Below are 19,161 nucleotides of genomic sequence, written 5' to 3'. Positions count from 1 at the left end.
TAATTTCCTTAATGCACTCTTCTCGGTTTGGAAACAGTATCAAAACGGATTCCGTTAATGAATTTGGGAGAGAGAATATAAATAAATTATTTTTTATAGTTAAATTTATCAGATTAATTTATTTTCATTGCTATATAGACTACATTTGCTTCAAAAAAAAAAAAAGAGTTCAGGCGTTTGTTAGTGTGGCAGTCTTTCAGTTTCACTTAGAAATCTGATCTACCTACCGCTAGGAAGTGATAATGCACAATATATCAAAATTTTGGCAATTTCATATACCTCTTCAGACTCAGCTGCCCTTGTTGCTAGTTGAATATATGATCTACACAACTCTCTATATCTCCTTACGACATTTTCCCTTGACTCTCTTTTTTCATGAAGATTTGAACCGATTTTCGTGCTAACGCACTTAATATCTTTTGTCCATCTCTTCAAAATATACTGATCAGGAATGCTCTTAATATCCTTTACACAAAGGATTTTTAAAGCATGTGAGCACAAGTAACCAGCAAATTCAAATTTCCTGCAGCTGCATGAAACATTATTATTTTTCGAGTCATAAATGACTGTGCGGTGGTATTTTTTCCCATGTGGAATAACTTTATATTTACTTAATGTTTCACTTTCACCATCGTTAAAGCATCTAAAGGAACAATCATGAGCTCTACATAGTTGTATCTGGAACAACTTGAATATTGCTGGTGTATAAACACTTGCTGCATGGTTCAAAAATTTTACTGGAAATGATAATGTAGGAGTACTTTGGCTCGCTCTAAAATCCATCCTTTTTTCTTCGTAACGACGATCATCCACTAGTCTTTCAAAATTCTCGAAAAAACGCAATAGATCATACTTGTAGCTGACATATCTTTTTACAAGACTATTTAAGCTTTCGCTGCGTTGAGTGGTGGTTATTTCAGCACAAAAGGTGTCTCGCCCATAAACTAGTGCCCATTTTTCCTTTAGATCATATAATCTTCTTAGCCAATCATTTCCATTGAGATTGTATTTTTCAAGCATCTTAAACCAAGCATTTGTAAATTCTTCTTCATCCTCGTAATCATAGACACAATTTGTGAAATCAGTTGCGAAGTTGGTAAATTTATGAAACACGTGGCTAAGATGCTTTGCAGCATTTTGATAAATATGCCAAATACACAACCGATGACATGATTCTGGCCACTGTGAAGCTAATGCTTTAGCCATTGCTGCGTCTTGGTCAGTGAAAATACTTTTTGGCTTTTTTCCAGACATAGCTTTGGAAAAAGTATCAAACAACCAGATAAAAGTTTCTGCAGATTCATCATATAATAATGCAGCACCAAAAATAATTGATTGTTTATGATGATTCACTCCGACGAACATGGCAAAGGGTCGTCCTTCTTTGTTTTTCGTGAAAGTAGTATTAAAACATACTACGTCGCCGAACAGATCATAATCTAACATCATCCTTGCATCAGCCCAGAAAATGTTAGTTATCAAATCATCTTCATCAACTTGTATAGCAGAATAGAAATTAGGATCATTTACTTGCATTTTTTGTAGATATTCTAATACACCACCTGTCTCTCCATATTTTATTTTTCTTGTTCGCTTAGTACGTAAATAATTTTTATGATCAATAGGTATAAACCCAAGATTCTCACGACCACCAGCTTGTCTACTCATAAACTCAAAAGCCTCTTTAGGAGCAATTCCTGAACTATCAGCCATATCAGCTTGAGCTGCATTTGCGATATTTAGCTTTCTGTGTGACCTAAAAAGATGAGACTTACTAGGAGTTGTAGTCACATGTGTATGATACGGAAAAAATTTACTAACACGATACTTACAATCGGGTGTGCGATTAATTTTCATTTCTGCTAGGCACCCAAACCTCGTTTCTGCTCGGTGATTTTGTACAGTATCATCGCGTTTATCTTCTTCGCGGGTACCTTGGGCTGAACAAACGTAAAGTCTGTCTCTCAATTTGCCATCTTGGAATAAATGTGTTCTACTTTTCCTAACACTAAAACCCATCATAAAAGCATATGCATTATAAAATTTGAATGCATCATCTTCGGTTCCGAACTCCATTCCGGAATTTCTTCTTTTCGTATTCTAAAATGCATTAAATCGACGTTTCTAGTATTCGTTGGCTCTTCAATACTTTCATCAACATTTCTAGTATTTTCTGGCTCTTCAATAAGTTCATCAGTTAAAGAAGTGTTTAAATCTATACCTTGATCAAAATCCAATCTTCGATTAGTTTGACTTCCTTCTATAAACTTATCCGCAGGGCATGCGTTCTACAGCATCAAAATACAAAACATAAATTAGCATATGAAATCTAGAAACAACATACATATTTTGACTGGGTGAAATATACAATATGATTAGTATTCATATAAGTAGTACCTCCAGATCATCAGGCTCCATAAAACTCAACTGTTTGTGTTTTTTTTTTCTTAGCATCATGAACGAAGTATATAAAAGTAGATATATAGTGTATATATACGGTCAAATATTTTTTATATTTTCTATTTATATAAAAATAACAGAAAATAATTTATTTATATTCTCTCTCCCAAATTCATTAACGGAATCTGTTTTGATACTGTTTCCAAACCGAGAAGAGTGGATTAAGGAAATTATATCCGGTTTTGATATTAAAAATAAAGAGGAATACGTGGCGCGATTTCATTGGCTTGGCACAGGTGGCTCATATTGCCTTTGGCACAGAAGATACGGACCCATTAAATACTAACTTTCACTTTTCATTTCTACAGATAGGCCAAATTGAAAATGTGAAATAATGATCACTTTTCCTGGGGAATAAGTTTAACATATAATTTTATTAGCGCGCATGAACGAGGGGTTGGTTAGTTTTAAGTTTGCATGAACATTCTCGCCATCTGATCATCCAATGCAATATAATTAGTTTTACTTTTTTGTCGGCGAGAGTTACAGGGGGAGTTTTAAGGGAGTCAAGCTGAGAAACTAAAGGAAGATATACGAAGCGAGCTCAGCGATGCAGCTCTTGACCAATCATCGTCTTTGCTGAAGCTGATCGATACCATCCAGAGACTAGGATTTGATTACCAATTCGAAAATGAGATCAAAAATGCGCTAGACACCGTATCCTCGATTGGGGAAGCTGATTTTTGTGAGGAGAAAGATTGGTATAACAGAGCTCTTAGATTTAGGCTCCTAAGACAACATGGGTATGAAGTTTCTCAAGGTAAACTTCCATGCATGTATGCTTTATCTCTGTACTCTACTATCTGACAGGGTCTTTGTTTTTTACTGACTCACCATCTTGATCTGACTCGGCCCCTGATTAGGCATGAGTCGGATGTCAGACTTTTTGCTTATCTTTTGCTTTTTGGTATGAGTTAGATCTTGCTCGCAACTGACCCAAACTTAATTGCTAACTCGGACCCGTTTAAGTCAGGAAATAAAATACACCTAATTCATGAGACTTAGCCACTAAGATATTGAGTCAATTGAGTCAGATCTGACTGAAAGAGTGAATACATTGAGTCAGATGAGATGAGTCGGTGATTTCAATCGGATAAAAAAAATGAAATGAGTTCGACTCCAGACCCGCAACTAATTAGTGAGGAAAACTTTTCAGATGTTTTTAAGGATTTCAAGGAAGAGATAATGCAATCATCCATCACCAACGATGTTGAAGGAATGCTGAGCCTATACGAAGCTTCATTCTATGCTTTTGAATGTGAAGATATCCCGGTTGAAGTACAAGAATACACAAGAACAAGTCTCGCGGGCATAGTGCAAAGAAATGTCGACGAAACTCATCCAAGGCTTATCTTCAAGCAAGTAAGCCATGCCTTAGAGGCTCCCTTAAATTGGAGAGTGCTAAGACTAGAAGCTAAATGGTTCATAGAGAACTATAAACGAATGTCAGACATGGAGCCATTGTTACTCGAATTTGCTATACTGGACTTCAACATGGTTCAAGCTACATATCAAGAGGATCTTAAGTATGTTTCGAGGTAAGATCATATGTTGATATGATCGATATCTATAGCTAGCTAATCTTTTTCTGAGTTTTCAAACCTGCTTTTGTTACTTGAATTCAGGTGGTGGCGGGATTTGAATCTGACACAAATATTAACATTTTCTCGGGATAGAGGGGTGGAGGATTTTTTCTGGACTGTCGGGTTTTACTTTAATCCAAAATTTAGCAACTGCAGGAGACAAATCACAAAAGTGATTTCTTTTGTGACAACAGTTGATGATATTTATGATGTTTATGGCTCTCTTGAAGAACTCAAGCTATTTACCACTGCTGTGGAAAGGTGAGCACAAAATTCAGTCGTGCATTAAATTTCAATCTCTTGTCTAGCTGCACAAAATTCAGTCATGTACTTCCTTCCAATTTTTTTCTCAGATGGGACATTAACATGGTCGAAGAACTTCCTGATTACATGAAGATATGTTTTTTAGCTCTCTATAATACCACTAATGAAATGGCCTACGAAAACATGAAGGTCCATGGTCGGAACACCATACCGTACTTGCATAATGCGGTATCTTTTTCCTTCCATTCCATTTCTTGTTCAGTTTCATTCAGAATTTGAAGTTCAAACGTTTACTATTTTAACATGGATCATGTTGATACGATCAGTGGGTAGATTTATGTAAAGCTTATCTGGTAGAAGCAACATGGTTCTACAGCGGTTACACACCAACATTTGAAGAATACATGAGCAACGCATGGATTTCAATATCAGGGCCTACAGTACAATTTATTGCTTATTTTCTATTAACTGGAGAAATTACTGAAGACGCTCTGGAAAGCATATGGAAGCATACAGATCTCATGCGTTGGTCATCCACCACTTTTCGCCTTGTGGACGACTTGGGAACTTCTAAGGTATGTGCATCATATCCATGAGTCCAATATAGAATTTCTTTCCTTGCTTGATCATTACTTACTATAAATAATGTAGGATGAGCTCGCAAGGGGTGATGTACCAAAAGCAATCCAATGTTACATGCATCAGACTGGTGCTGATGAGCGCGCTGCCCGTGAGCACATCAACCATTGCATTAATGATAAGTGGAAGAGGATGAACAAACAGAGGATTAGTGAACGTTCTATACTTCCACAGGCCTTTATAGATTCCATGTCTAATATGACTCGGATGGCTCAACATATGTACCAGCATGGAGACGGATATGGGGTTTCAGATTTTGGAACTAAAGAAGAGATTATGTCAATTGTTGTGGAACCCATTAAGAACTGAAGAGGCAGAAGATAATACCTGCTGTTGTATGGAATATATAAAGGGATTTTTCACAACAATGAAGATTTTCTTCTTTTTTTTTTGTAATCTCAGTCAGATTTATACGCATAAAAGTTATATTCTCAAGTCAGCAGGAAACAAATGATTCCTAATCAAGAGACGATAAGTATTATTAGAAATTATCCTAGGAAAAGAAAAAAATGTTATATACAGTACCTACATTTATATTTCGGAACTTCTGCTTATGAAGTCCAGTTCTTATCAGCAAGTTGACCTCAACAGTTCTAACAGTAAAAGATAATGATCACAGGAGGAGAAAAAGTTAACTACAGACACAGAACATAAACTGGAAAACGGGATGCTTTATTAACATCGGACATGTCGGAACTATATTGTCATAGAACATAAAAGAGAATTTGCTTTGCATAAACTAAACTAATTTGACATTATCGACATTATCATCAACCAAGACCCAACCGTCAAGAAGCAAGATCTATTGTTGGTTCCTCTTAGACTTGAGTTCCTTCACCCTCTCTTCTGTAGCTCTCAGTGCTTCTCCATAGATGGATATTAACTGAAACATAAATGACCGTAACTATTAGAGATATCAAAATGGAATAGATAAATAGCTAAATCTGGTAAAACCCTAAAAGAATTATGCTTGACAGTTGAAAATGAGTCTAACTGAAGCCTAATTATATTTATAGACATGGGATAAAAGGAGTCTCTTACTTGATCAATTTCTTCTGGTGTAATTATAAATGGAGGGCACATCATTATGTTGTCTCCAGCAACCCGTACCAACATTCCACGCTTCTCACACTCTGCTCCAAAATATGCCCCTACCCCTGCAAAATCATTGATATTTGTGACAATCTTGTAAACAGTGTATATCCTGACAACAGCCCAAGCTTGAAAAACACAGACATCGCTTGTGTTTCTAGGAAGTTTTATCTGCAAACTCACTTCCAATTTCTCGAATACAGTGTTTCTATGGGTTATTTGGAACATCACAACAACTTGAATTTGTAATTGAAGCTTTTAAAATTATGTGATGTGGATTCAGTTCAAAGATTGGCATTTGGCACAAATGTTTAACATACCCCATTCTGGAGGAAACAAATCATTGGGTGATTTGTTGTCTGTAAATTCAGTCCCAATAATCAATCCGGTACCTCGAATCTGTAAAATCAAATGAATCAAGATATGAAAAATCTGTATAGACCAAACAAAAGCTGATGATGCCCAAGTGAAAAACATAAATGCATAGAATACCTCTCCAATAATGGGACTGTCAGAAAACGCTTTAAGGCCATCTTGAAACCTTGGAGAAAGCTTCTGGACTTGCTCAACAATATTTCTTTCTCTGAAAATAAATTAGAGAATATAAATTCACAAGTGACAAAAGTAAAACACGCCAAATTTTCATTAAGACAGTAAAACACGCCAAATTTTCATGAAGACAGTGTTACGGGGATTTACTTGTAGATTTTGAGTGCTTCCAACGCAACAGCACATGATACCGGGTGCCCAGAATATGTAAAGCCATGTGAGAACGCACCTGGTGACAAATTGAAGTTTATCTCTTAGCTGTTAGCCCAGTACTGTATGATGCATACAACTAAAATGTTCCGGGCGACTGATGAATGTATATTTATGGAGAAGGGAATATACCTAGTTTGCTACTTTGAGCGTGTATGACTTCAGAAATCTCAGGACTCACGAGAACAGCACCAATAGGTAAGTACCCGGATGACAGAGCCTGGGAAACCAGAAGTAAACAAAAAAATTAGTAACATAATCATTCGCAATGATGAATTTAAATACCTTTCTAAAAGTTCAGGAAATTAAGTTATATAATCCTTCTTTGATGCTTTACCTTTGCTATGGAAACCAGATCTGGCTTAATGCCGTACTTGTCACAGCCAAACATTGTACCAAGCCTTCCAAAGGCGCATATAACCTGTAAGGAAAGGGTCAGACTTTTTGTAAAAAGATGTATTTGGTTACATTCTAAGAACACAATAAGTAGATTCACTAGAGTACCTCATCTGCAATGAAGAGGATATCATATTTCTTTACGACAGCTTGAACCTATACAGCATTGAAATTGGGATGTGGATCAGTTGGCTTTCAATTCCAAAGCAGCAGCAGGAGGAAACAATTATATATACTGGATTCAAGTTCAAGGTTTTATGTTTCACGGCATAACTGCAGCTGCAGAAACATAGTAGTATATGTGTTTTTGGGTTGGTACATGCATCAGTTGTGCACAAGATATGTAGTCTCCGAACACATTTGCAAAGGAGCACCAGGAGGTATAACTCAAGATATACGCAAAATGGGGTACAGAAGTTGAGTGAAAGAGCAAATATGATTACCTTTTCAAAATAAGTTGCTGGGGGAGGGATCACCCCACCGGCACCCATGACAGGCTCTGCAATGAATGCTGCAATCTGACAATACCAAAAAAGCAAAAATCAGCCTGATTACAACAGGATAAGGACCTTGCTTCAATTTATTTAATAGAAAGATATTTTCCTACCTAAGCATTTCCATACATGATGAGTTAATAGTGAACTAATGGGGCATGGTAGGTGTTTCAGTCACGGATGCCACCGAGACCAAAACAAATACTTCAGCCATGGTATAAAGGAAATAGCACAAGCAAATATTAAAGGCAAAGTTAGAAACACCTACTGTCTCTGGTCCCTCTTTAAGAATGAGTTTCTCCAAGTTATCAGCTAATCTGGTTGCAAATTCCTCCTCCGTCTCGCCTAGCAACACAAAGTTACACATTTTACTACTAACATTCTAGTTGAAAATAAACAGCAGCGCACCAATGTGTAAGACTAAAACCTGGTAAGTGGAATCGCCAGTAATGTGGGCAGTCTGTGTGCAAGACAAAGGATACTGGCAAATCAAATTTTTGATGTAGAGCTGGAAGACTGAAAGAAATATCCTTGTTAGTGATTGGAATAACTTTATGTCATATTCTTTTCATAATGAAGACAGTACAACAAAATTGGAAACCTTTACATGAGTATCCAATTTGATAATAATTCGAAAGGTTCCGGGTAAAATGAAGAAAGCTTTTCCTCTTTCTCTTTTTAAGTTACAGATAGAAAAACAATATTTTTGAAATGTTTGAATTACCCAGAAAGGCTAGCCGCTATCAAAGTTGATCCATGGTATCTGTCAAAAGACCGCACAACACATGTTACCATAATTGCTTGAATACTACAAACAAACAAAAAACATTACATACTAGTAAGAGTTGATTGATCGAATGACTTACGACTTAGAACGTGCTATGAATTTCTTTTTATTGGGCCTTCCAAGTGCATTGTTGTAATACCAAACCAGCTTCACCTAATAAACCAGACTTGTGCTAAGTGGCAGAACATGAGCTACCCAATTATGTACTGTATTTAATATTGTTGGTGTCAGACGCAAGCCACCAAGTGACAATTCGGTCAACCTAAAAGTAGTATCACATATATGGGTGCCGCAGGTACATGCATCATATGAAGGAGTCATGGAACTTGTTCTCCCGACTTTTGTATTAACTAATAAACATGAACTCTACAGTTCTTCTAAGAAGATGAAGTCCACGACGACAGAAGAGAATAACTTATATCAGCAGATATACGGTACCTGAGTATCATTAGCTTCGGAACCACTATTTGTAAAAAAGGCTTTTCCCATTTTCCTTGCAGTAAACATCTCCAAAAGTTCCTTGGCCAGATCCTGTCCCATCAGAGATTAAACTATTCATACACATTCAAAGGGACGGTAGTATATCCCATAAAAAGGTATGACGACTCAGGCGTATCAAATAAGAACAACAAAACAAAACCTAGATAGTCCATCATACCAGGGACGGTTTAGTGGTGCGATTCCAAAATGAGTGGTAGAACGGCAGAGTACTTAATTGTTTATTAGCAGCTTCAACAAGTCTTGGTTCATTCCCACCTGTGAATTCCCAGATAAGTATATAAACATTAAAACTGAACAACTATCAAGCACCTGACCAACTCCATAGTTGGACACGTGCAGATAAAAGAGTGCCGGTGCATTCAGACACTAGACCTTTTCACGCAACTACCAAGGGGCTGACCAACTTAATGCAGATAGACTAACTTCAACAGAAAACAAATTGAGGTAAGATGATTGTTTATACCCAAAGCAGTGCACCACAGACCAGCAAGGGAATCAAGATATTTCCGCCCGTTAGTGTCATAAACATAAGAACCCTGCACCAATCAGTCAACAAACTGTTAGAGTCTTAGCCCAGAACCTAGACATCTATGCCTTCCAAGTTTAATAACGTCAAAATTTGGAAACAGATTGTCAACAGATTACCTCAGATCTCTCAATCACCAAAGGGTGCAAATCTGTAGTCTGCCAACCAGCAGTAAAGGGTGCCAGCATACCATGTCCTTTAAACCTGAGAATGTTTTGGTGCATAAAAAACATATTAATACCATATTACATAAGAATAAGTTTCATATGGTGTCATGGCAGAAAAGGCAAGCGTACCCTTTATCAGCCAACTCTTGTGCAGTTAACTCCTCCTTCTGCTCGGCTGAAGAAGTACTGTTCCATCGAGTGATAGCACGAAACTGATGCAAATGCTCATGCAAACTCCCAGAGCTTACAGCATTCCTTATACGTGCAGCACCCTATAATCACACAAAGTGAAAATATAATAAACATCAACAATTTTAAATCATACAGTGTGCACTATTCCATTCAAGTTTAAATAAAAAAAAAACAATTTAACATGAAAACTGTAAAAGAATTACTCTGGGTAACAAATTGAACCCCAAAACCGATCAAGACCCAGATTGAAGAAGTCAAAAACAATTGTGGTTTAGGGTTTGGTTATGTTGGAAGAATAAAACTCAATCATAACAATAAACAGAATCAAGATCACATGATAACTATTAGTAACTCTTCACAGCAATTTTAAAACATTGATCCACAAACCCCAATGCTCAATTCTACAGAGATTTCCCAAAAAGAAAAAGAAAAAATCTATTGAGAAGACAGAAACAAGCTTTGATCCGTAATAAATAAAATAAAAAAAATGAGAATTGAGAATTGGAAAGATAAAACAAAACCTGAGTGGTAAGATTTGATCCAAGCAAATTCCTGAAAATCATTTTCTTCTTTAATTTTTCTTTAGGCTCACTATCTAGACTGTGTAACAGTGATACAAACTATCTCCAGGAATCAAGTAATAAAGGGAAGAAGAAGAAAAGATTAGGTATATTTTTATAGAAAAGAAAGATTTCAGATATTTTATAAAATTTCCAGTACTCCGATGACTGATATATCTCTTTATAACGACTGCAGTGGGACCCACACACAAATGAGTCCTAGACTTTTAGTTGGATTACGATAAACCTGTCACAATCCCCAAATGTATCGGGATGGAATCTCATTCATTTTCCAACTAGACCTTACGTGTACATAGCAGACGTGACCAGTTTTTACTCTGCTTCTGCAACCTACCCTATTTATTCGCCCGGCTGCTGCATGTATCAAAATAATCAAGATTCAGAACTCCGACTTCCGTTAGGTAAAGAATTAACTTCCGTTAGGTAAAGAATTGTTTTCCGGTGATCTTGCATATATCGGAGATTTGAAATATGTAAAATGGGTAAATACAACATTATTTCCTCTCATATCGGCACAACGGGAACAAAAAATTGTTTGTAATTTGTTACTTGTAGCGGGTCTACAGGAGCACTTCTTCGCTTTTGGTGGCTATTGCCTACTTTTATGAACGTGTCTATATTTATTTATTTATGGTGCCCTCCATCTGAAAGATAGATAAAGCAATCTTCAGATATCAACAAGGCCAAAAGTTGGGAATGACGTTCGTGGAAAAATCATTTACAAATCTCACCGCTACAAAGGTCATTATTGAAAAGCAAGACTAGATAAGCTAAATGCACTCTGCTGAGAATAAATATTTGTTGTGTTCAAAAATGGCAGTTCAGAAAAGAACGGGTCAATTTATACAGTGGGAAAAAAAATGGACGATAAAATTACGATTGAGAATAAACAAATTTACAGAGATAGTCACTGCTTTCTGTAACTTGAGATCTGTGACATGTGCTCACTACGGCTACTGTACGTGTGTGTGCATTGACTCAGCAACACAGATTCACAATTACTAGAGATCAGTTTCTACTACACACTAAAGTTAAACTTATCCCGGTACACAATTACTACTGCAGCTCGAATGCATTTAACAAAAGAATCGATCAACTGAAAGTGAGCTAGTTATACAAAGTCAAACTCGAGCATAATTGAAGGGGTTGAGAACTTTGCTTCATTCTCTGATTGCATTGTATCAACCCCATCATGGCTGCTGCAAATTACAGGAATTCGGGCTGTCGGCCCACAACGCAAAACACCGGCTCTGCAAAAAGTTGGTTAGACTGCTCTCGCAACAACGCATTGTTCTGCCCCATGTTTCTCTGTCCTGGAACCGATCACTTGCCAAAAATTTTGAAATCAGTGAACTTCACTAGAGTATGCCAACCTATTTTTTTGCTCTTGATAGGGGTGGATTACGTGCAGAACTAGTACCTCCTGGGAGGAAAACAGGTAACTGGCTTGATGCTGAGTTCCTTCCTCCTATATTTTCAGGTCTATTTCCTGTGTTCGTCTCACTTCTTGGACCATCTCCGACTGATGGGACACTCAAAATAGGCCCACCAAAAAATATACTCTCACCAGTGTACAAAAGGTTCTCAGATTGCCGTGCAGGAGGCAGAACCCTTGTACCTGAAGAAGATTCTCGTGGAGGAACAAATTGTGGTATTCTATTCGAACTGCTTCCCTCCGGACGTACTCTTCTAGGTCCAATTTGTGATGAAGAAGATCCATTTCGTGCTTCGTGAGCTGTTTCAGTAGTTCTAGCTGTAACAGGGATTGATACATACCTTCCAGCTTCCTGATCCCAAACAACAGAGGCCCTTCTGCTGTCTCGAAGGCCAAGAAGAGATGTAGTTGGTGGAGCCGCTGCTAATGAATTTGTTATGTTGCCCCTCGGCATAATATTTTCATCGAATCTTGAGGTTGAAGAATGGAAAACTGGGTTGTTGTTAAGATTGGAAGTGGATGAAACAGCCCTAGAATGAAATGGTCGATCATGGATAAACGCAGGAACAGTTCTTGATGGGTTATGAGGACCCAAAGGTTGTTCTAGTGGAAGTGGACTTAAACTAACTGATTCATGAACATGGCTTGAACTGCTGAAGCTACTCTCGCTTGGAGTTCCGATATCATAGTCATCTCGACTACCATAACTTGGTGCATAAGAGTTTCCCAGAGGAGAAAGTTGCAGTTCACTTTTGTTATCTTTGACAACTCCAACGTCAGTGCTCATGCTACTTCTGCAGCTCATGTTGTCACTGGAACTGATATCAGGGTCTTCCAAACGGCGGTTGTCAACTGGACGGAGAACAGAAGAGGATGCCCTAGCTTTTGCTGCTGCTCTCATGGCCTCATTGGAATCTAACTTTGCCAGCTTCCAAGCACTTATACGCACAGGCCTTTTCGACTTGTTTCCTCTTTCCGCAATTGGAGCTGCATCTGGATCTATTGTTGAAGGCACCATACCAGGCTCCAAGTGGGGGATAACTTCGTCCTAGAATAATTAGCAGTTACAATGAGTACTAGGCCAAAAACACATTGCTAGGCCTAGTTAAATAACAACATGGACACAACTAGGAAAAGGTTGACCGACTGAAAACCTGTGTTATTGAGTCAAGGACCCGAAATTCAAAGAGAGATGTTCAAATCCTGAAAGAACTGTACCTGATAATCCACAAACACCCTAGGTGGGGTACACCAGGCACCCTTATACTGTAGCCCAATAGAACTTCCGCCACTCATGCCAGTTGTAGCAGACCCCGTTGGGGAGTAAAGAACGGTCGGAAATTCCTCATCCACAGAAGGTCCAGCGGGTGCCTCACTCATGGCCCGCATGGCCACCACGAACTCATACGTCGTAATACCCTATTATCATGAACAAAACACCAAATTTGAAAAGGAAAGAAAAGGGAATATTTTTGAAATAAAAGAACCATATCTTAGAATTTATTTTCTCCTGATTATAAACTTTAATTTTCAAAGCCAAGTTTTCTGGATTACTGACCTTTCTTATGAGAATTATATGGAAAAAGAAAAGTTCGCACAGAGGTATACAAGCAAGTAATGAAACCACAGAACATATTGCCTGCATAACAAACTTAATATCAGATTGACCAAGAAAAAAAAAATAGATGCTTGCTATGTTAACCATTTACCCATGAGCTTAGACTTTATTTACTAAAGGGTTCAAGAGCCCAGTTGGGTCTTCTTGAGCCACAACAAAATGCCAGTTAACAGAGCCGAAATTCGGCCTGTGCAATCTACCTAGTCAAATTTAAGGTCTAGAATATTGATATAGAGATATACCACAACAGCTGCAAAAGGGGCACGAGAGAAACCATTTCCCAGCCTATCGATGATTTGTCTTTCCAAGTCTTTCCTATCAGCAAAGCAACGGACAAAAACAGCAATACCAGCCCCAGCTTCAATAACAAGCTACACCAGGAAAAGAACAAGATGCATACAATCAATAAATGCCTTAATCATTTCAGATAAAAGATAGAGCTTCGGTGCAATACCCAAATCAGACTTGTAGCCATAAGCGATATAAAAGTTATGTAGTTTTTTCTCCCCACGCAATTATTGAGCCACTGCACAAAACAAAATATAAATTCACTTAGAAACCAGGAATAAGGAATACATGAAGTTCATATCCTAAAAAGAATCACAGTTGGTCTACTGTGTATAAAATGAACTGGTTTGGAGATAAAATACCCGGCAGTGATGATCAAATCCATCCACGCATTTATCACAACTTCTACAGTGTTTGCTGAATTTTCGTACCTGCAAAGTAACACAAAAAAGCCTTCCACATTAAATAAACTTGTGAAAAATATTATCATAAACAAGCACAGAACACATAGTTCACAGCTAAACTACGGTGAGAATTTTGAATAGGTGTACAGCATCTCCACAGAAAGTAGACTGGTTTTGGTAAAATACTGTATTCCAGGTCAACCCTACAGAGCCTAACAGTCTGGGTATGACATAATTCAGGCTTATATGTTTTCTACTTCAACAACATTGGCAAATGTGTTTTCCTCAATAGGTAGGATTAGGATGAAAAGACTAAAAGTCAAGAAATGTCAAAGAGCAACTTCTGCCTTTTCGCCGCTATGACACTCATTTCATGTGTATCCTAGATTTCACAAAGGGCTTTCTAACTATGATGTCTTCACAAAGCAAGTCTCAATCTAAAATAACCTAGAAAAACAAAAAATGAAATTACTCAAACTTAATACGCATGATTTGTGGCCCTTACCTCAGCATTGCATAATGTACAGAATAATGCTTCTTCCTCGCTGGTTACCTGTTCTGTATTCCCATCACGTGTGCAGCAATCTTCATATACAAACAAAGCACAAAAGAAATTCCCAACCAGTGAGGATCTTCGTCTTGAAGGGACGACCAAATTTTCAGCTCTCCCATCTTCTCTAACTGAACCCTTAGTACTTGAGTTTCTTCCTATGGAGCTTCTGGAGACTGATGATGGTGAGGAATGAGTCCTGTTGCCAATTTCGTGATGATTCTCGGGAAGGTCAAAACCAGATAATGAATTTGTATTGTGCTTATTAGCCTCTACTTCACCATCAAGTTTCAATAAAACACCTGGATCAGCAGGGTTGATTGCCGTACAGCGGATGTACAGAATAAAAACAAGGAGTGCCTGCAAAGGACGCATTAGGTTGCGAAATATAAAAAGTTAAAAACAAACTGAATTACCAGCACCCCGTATGGAATAGTGAGAGAGTGAGAGAGAAAGAGATAGAGAAAAAGGAGGCTTAGAAACTCGCTGTTCGGAGAGAACATACCACGGGAGTATAAGTTGCAATGGCAGCATATTCCAAGATACGACCTCCAAGAAACGGAGCAAAAAAAGCATAGAATGCAACAACCAGCAGGAAGAACACAGTAATGGCCACGACCTATCAGAGAAAGGGAAATTAAAAGACAAGTTGACATGTGATTAGTAAGAAAACCGATAAAACTTGATAAAACAAAGCACATACTGAATACCGAAAATAACGCAATTACTAACATTTGTACAGCTGATAGAACAAACTACAATTAGTTTTCATAGACTTATAATGCAGAGGATGGATGACAAGCTCAAGATATCTGCAAAGTATAGCCTACTGGGAACAACTTATCAAAACTTTGATTTCATTTAAGCAATACTTCTTGATATCATAATTTCTTCTAGCAAATTGGATTTCTGAAGCAAAGGTCACCTCGAGATGAACTTATATCTCATTATATATTTGATTGACATTAAGGTCATTTGCATAACTAGTTAGGTTCACATAACCTATTATAGTCAATTATTTCTCAAACTTTCCATGCCAACTCGCGTCCAACACTTGGGAATAGTTAGCCATCTACTGATGATTCCCATATAATCAGAGTGTATTGGCTTTTATGCTTTGTGCAACAAATCTAAATTAGTTCGGCCTAATTCTTAATAATCAGATTAAGTTAAGCCGGATTTAGTAATCCATATTAAAGTGTGTCGATGGTTTAATCACGCACTAGAGACTAGGTTAAGGTTAATGCTAGATAAGCTAAAGATAACTAGTGAGCTGTCGCATGTAGTCATGAGGCGAGTGTCTCCAACTCGGATGGAAAGGTAAGAGAGACATGTTCTAACCTATTGTAATATACAGAAAATCAGTTTTATCCGTCATTCAAATATGAGGAAGTAGAAGTACAAGCCTGAGTCATTAACAGATTATTGATAAAGATATTATCTATCTATTTCTACTTCTATATCAGCTCATGCTAATTGAGTTGAAGCTACAGAACATGTTTGGTGCTGTGTAAGTTGTTTATAATGCTGTTTATGAACTGATTATGCTCGGAATACATGGAGTTTATGTGAGCTGTAAAACATGTTAATACTAGGATTAACATGTTTTCGGCATATAATTAAGTTAAATCATAAGTAAAGGTGATTAAAGAGCTGAAACTCTAACAGCGAGCACTTTTACATGATCTTTGACATAATGTTTTGTTCTCTTGAACACATTAGTAAACAAGAATTTCAGTTTTAACCAACATTGTCATTACAAAACTCACCTTGTCCCCTCGCATACTTGCTATTGCTATAAAGGCTGAAAAATGAGAAGAAAAGCTTCTTCATGCCACTGGAACATCCAAGATCCAGTGCTAGGTTTTATTTAAGGTCGGAACTGTGGGTATACAGTATATAGTTGTAGAACAAGCGAGGTATACTAACAAAACAGCACTTAACAGGCGCTGTGCTAGGCAAGCATGGTCTTATGAAAGTAGTTTCGAGTGAAAATACCAACTGCAAAATCCTTCATCTCAGCTAAGTAACAAGCTACCAACACTCAAACATACTGATACATTTTTAAGAAATCTATTAGATGCCAATTTCACTATTTACAAACTAATCTTTTAGATATATATATATATATGTTCACCATTTGTGGTATTTATCTCAATTAGAACCCAAGTTCATTAACTTATTGGTTAATCTGTACAATCATTTTTGAAGAGACAGTAAAACAGAAGAAGTAAACAGCCCTGTAGAAAGATTTGTGTAAACCCTAATTAGCCATAAATAGTTCAAAATAAAAGGAATGATGGAAGGAAATAAAAATTCAAAAGAATGTGCTATAATAACAGACCTGAAAAGTGTGTGCAGGCAGTTGCCATCCATGTCTTCTCACCATAACTGTTTCTCAGATCAGAAGAAGAAAGAGATAAGCTTAGACTAGCCCTAATAAGAGTAACAACTGAAGAAGAAGAAAGAATGACTGGAACAGTGTGTCAGTTCTGGAAAGAGAGAACACAAAGAAGGAAAGAAAGAGTTGACGTTCTGATTTTTTGTTTGTTTTTTCCGAGTCAGAAGAAGGGCAGAGTCGGTAGACTCGGCAGGGTTTTGAAGTGGGACCCACGAAAAAGTTGGTATCATTCGGTCTACTTTTTGTTTTTATAGATAAAGAATTAAAAAGTGGGTTTACTGCTCCTGCTTTAGTTGGTTGTCGTTGGGGTTTGGTTTTTTACAGGCTGTGTTTAACGAGCACATAAAAGGCACGTATAATAACAACCCCGGATAAAACAGCACGGCCCGTCAAAAGTTAGTTAATGGTCCAAGGATAATGTAGGTGATCCACGCCGATTTGCACGATTTTTGGTCGAAAATGCTTTTCCCTTCCTAAATACTTCTCCACTTCCTCTTTTTTGTTTTAGGTGTCATCGCATTTACCATTCATTTCATCACTGGCTTAAAGGGTTTAATGTTTTTTTAATTTTAAGTGGAAGTAATATTTATTTTTATGAAACATGAAAATATTGTTAGTTTTAAGCGGTAATTACATAATGATAGGTGATATTCAAGAAGTCATTTATTAATTACAATTTCATTGATGCATGGTGTGGTTATATGATCCCAAGATAAAATTATAGGGTTCTCTAATTGGTTGTTGTCCGTCGTCAGATAGGCCAGTATGTCCGCCTCCCGTGTAGTTGTGGTTGACTGTGCAGTAAGGGATCTGGCTCATGATTTGTTTGGTTTCAGAGATCATTCATGAGACCTACCAAGGAGGATCTGCGTTTGAGGAGATTCTAAGCAGGTTTTCTGAGTCTGTTTCGAATTGAGCCTTTGACCAGCTTCGTTCTTTTGTCTTCTTGGACACTATACGCTTTTCACATGACTCAGCTACGAAGGAGATAGTGATTACTAGCGGTTGTACTACGGCTACCAGGGTGTTAGCAGAAGCGCCCCTGCAAATAAAACCTGCTCTAGTTATTCCGGAGTACGTCCTCGTGTTGTTCCGTCAGTGTTGATCTTGATCCAGTCTAGATTAAATTTGATCCAACATGTTAAGATTGTTGTAGATGTTTATGTTCTATTTCCTAGGTTTGCGAGAACTGGTATTCCAGATAGCACCTGGTGGGGAGGGTGTTCTCATGTGGCCAATATCTTATTGAAGATTGAGAGTCATCTGAGTAATGTTACCTGGATTTGGTTTCCTTTGTTGATAAATGAAATCATTCCTAACTATCCAAAAGGATATATTGATGAGTTTTTAGCTGTAGAATTTGTGAGATTGTCACTGGGGGTTTGGGAAGTAAGGAAGATTTTGGGCTGTTGTTGAATGAGTAGGGAGTCTTGTGCGGAGAACGTTTTATGCACCCACAACAACTTGACAATAGAGGAGAATGTGACCAGCAGATTGCATTACAAACATATGTTGGTATCTGTAGGGTGGATATATGGTTTAAAATGGCGAAGGTGGGAGGCCTTCTTTGATTGTTCCATAAGAAAAGCAGTAATTTTGTAGGACATCGGAGTGTCGAAAGAAACTTAGTTGGTGGCAAGGGATTTTGGTGCGAATTATCTGACGAGCTGGTTAAGCAGTGATATCCGGATGTTATGGTGTACCTTTCAGATTTGGTGAAAGGCTGGATGATTCCATCAGATGGATTTTTTTGGGGATGTGCATATTCACGATTTTTTGGGTTATATGGGGTGGAAGGAGATTTAATTTATCGTGATTCCAGGTATGAGTGAAAGGATCAATGAGGTCAACGACTGTCTGGATTAGGTAACAGCCTGCTGGGTCCAGGGTGTTAGCGTATTGCGAGATCTAATTTTCTTGAATATGGCTTGTTAATCCATCTATGATTTTATGGAAAAGATGTTTTTTTATTATAGGAATGAGGGATGTTAATTTCCTCCATTAGGGGATGATTGAAGATGGGG

General features: G+C 37.6%; 4 protein-coding genes across 4 annotated transcripts; 1 reads left to right on the top strand and 3 right to left on the bottom strand.

Annotated features, from left to right (window-relative positions):
• Positions 1–219: 219 nt before the first annotated feature.
• Positions 220–2,076, bottom strand: LOC113352513 (protein FAR1-RELATED SEQUENCE 5-like). The gene has a single exon (XM_026596342.1). The coding sequence runs from the start codon at positions 2,074–2,076 to the stop codon at positions 220–222; it is 1,857 nt and encodes a 618-aa protein (XP_026452127.1).
• A 295-nt stretch (positions 2,077–2,371) lies between these two features.
• LOC113352460 (alpha-terpineol synthase, chloroplastic-like) lies at positions 2,372–5,295 on the top strand. Its single transcript, XM_026596294.1, has 7 exons — positions 2,372–2,429; positions 2,963–3,220; positions 3,617–3,998; positions 4,086–4,304; positions 4,397–4,535; positions 4,634–4,882; positions 4,959–5,295. The coding sequence occupies exons 1-7, from the start codon at positions 2,372–2,374 to the stop codon at positions 5,253–5,255; spliced, it is 1,602 nt and encodes a 533-aa protein (XP_026452079.1). The 3' UTR covers positions 5,256–5,295.
• A 163-nt stretch (positions 5,296–5,458) lies between these two features.
• Positions 5,459–10,558, bottom strand: LOC113279738 (probable gamma-aminobutyrate transaminase 3, mitochondrial). The gene is made up of 19 exons (XM_026528412.1): positions 10,382–10,558; positions 9,798–9,940; positions 9,621–9,705; positions 9,439–9,511; positions 9,133–9,230; positions 8,913–9,005; positions 8,554–8,627; positions 8,412–8,450; positions 8,115–8,203; positions 7,956–8,032; positions 7,637–7,711; positions 7,302–7,349; positions 7,135–7,218; positions 6,930–7,017; positions 6,738–6,816; positions 6,531–6,621; positions 6,359–6,437; positions 5,988–6,103; positions 5,459–5,829 (listed from the first exon to the last, which is right to left on the bottom strand). The coding sequence occupies exons 1-19, from the start codon at positions 10,421–10,423 to the stop codon at positions 5,749–5,751; spliced, it is 1,554 nt and encodes a 517-aa protein (XP_026384197.1). The 5' UTR covers positions 10,424–10,558; the 3' UTR covers positions 5,459–5,748.
• Positions 10,559–11,302: 744 nt separating this feature from the next.
• On the bottom strand, positions 11,303–17,239 carry LOC113279729 (probable protein S-acyltransferase 19). The gene is made up of 10 exons (XM_026528401.1): positions 17,081–17,239; positions 15,242–15,355; positions 14,692–15,096; positions 14,145–14,213; positions 13,949–14,020; positions 13,737–13,865; positions 13,435–13,515; positions 13,095–13,295; positions 11,862–12,924; positions 11,303–11,767 (listed from the first exon to the last, which is right to left on the bottom strand). The coding sequence occupies exons 1-10, from the start codon at positions 17,123–17,125 to the stop codon at positions 11,706–11,708; spliced, it is 2,241 nt and encodes a 746-aa protein (XP_026384186.1). The 5' UTR covers positions 17,126–17,239; the 3' UTR covers positions 11,303–11,705.
• Positions 17,240–19,161: the final 1,922 nt, after the last annotated feature.

This window comes from Papaver somniferum, chromosome 1 (genome assembly GCF_003573695.1).
Source record: "Papaver somniferum cultivar HN1 chromosome 1, ASM357369v1, whole genome shotgun sequence".
Lineage (NCBI taxonomy): Eukaryota > Viridiplantae > Streptophyta > Magnoliopsida > Ranunculales > Papaveraceae > Papaver > Papaver somniferum.
The sequence above is the reverse complement of the archived record's forward strand: the minus strand, read 5'-3'. Positions and strand labels throughout refer to the sequence as shown.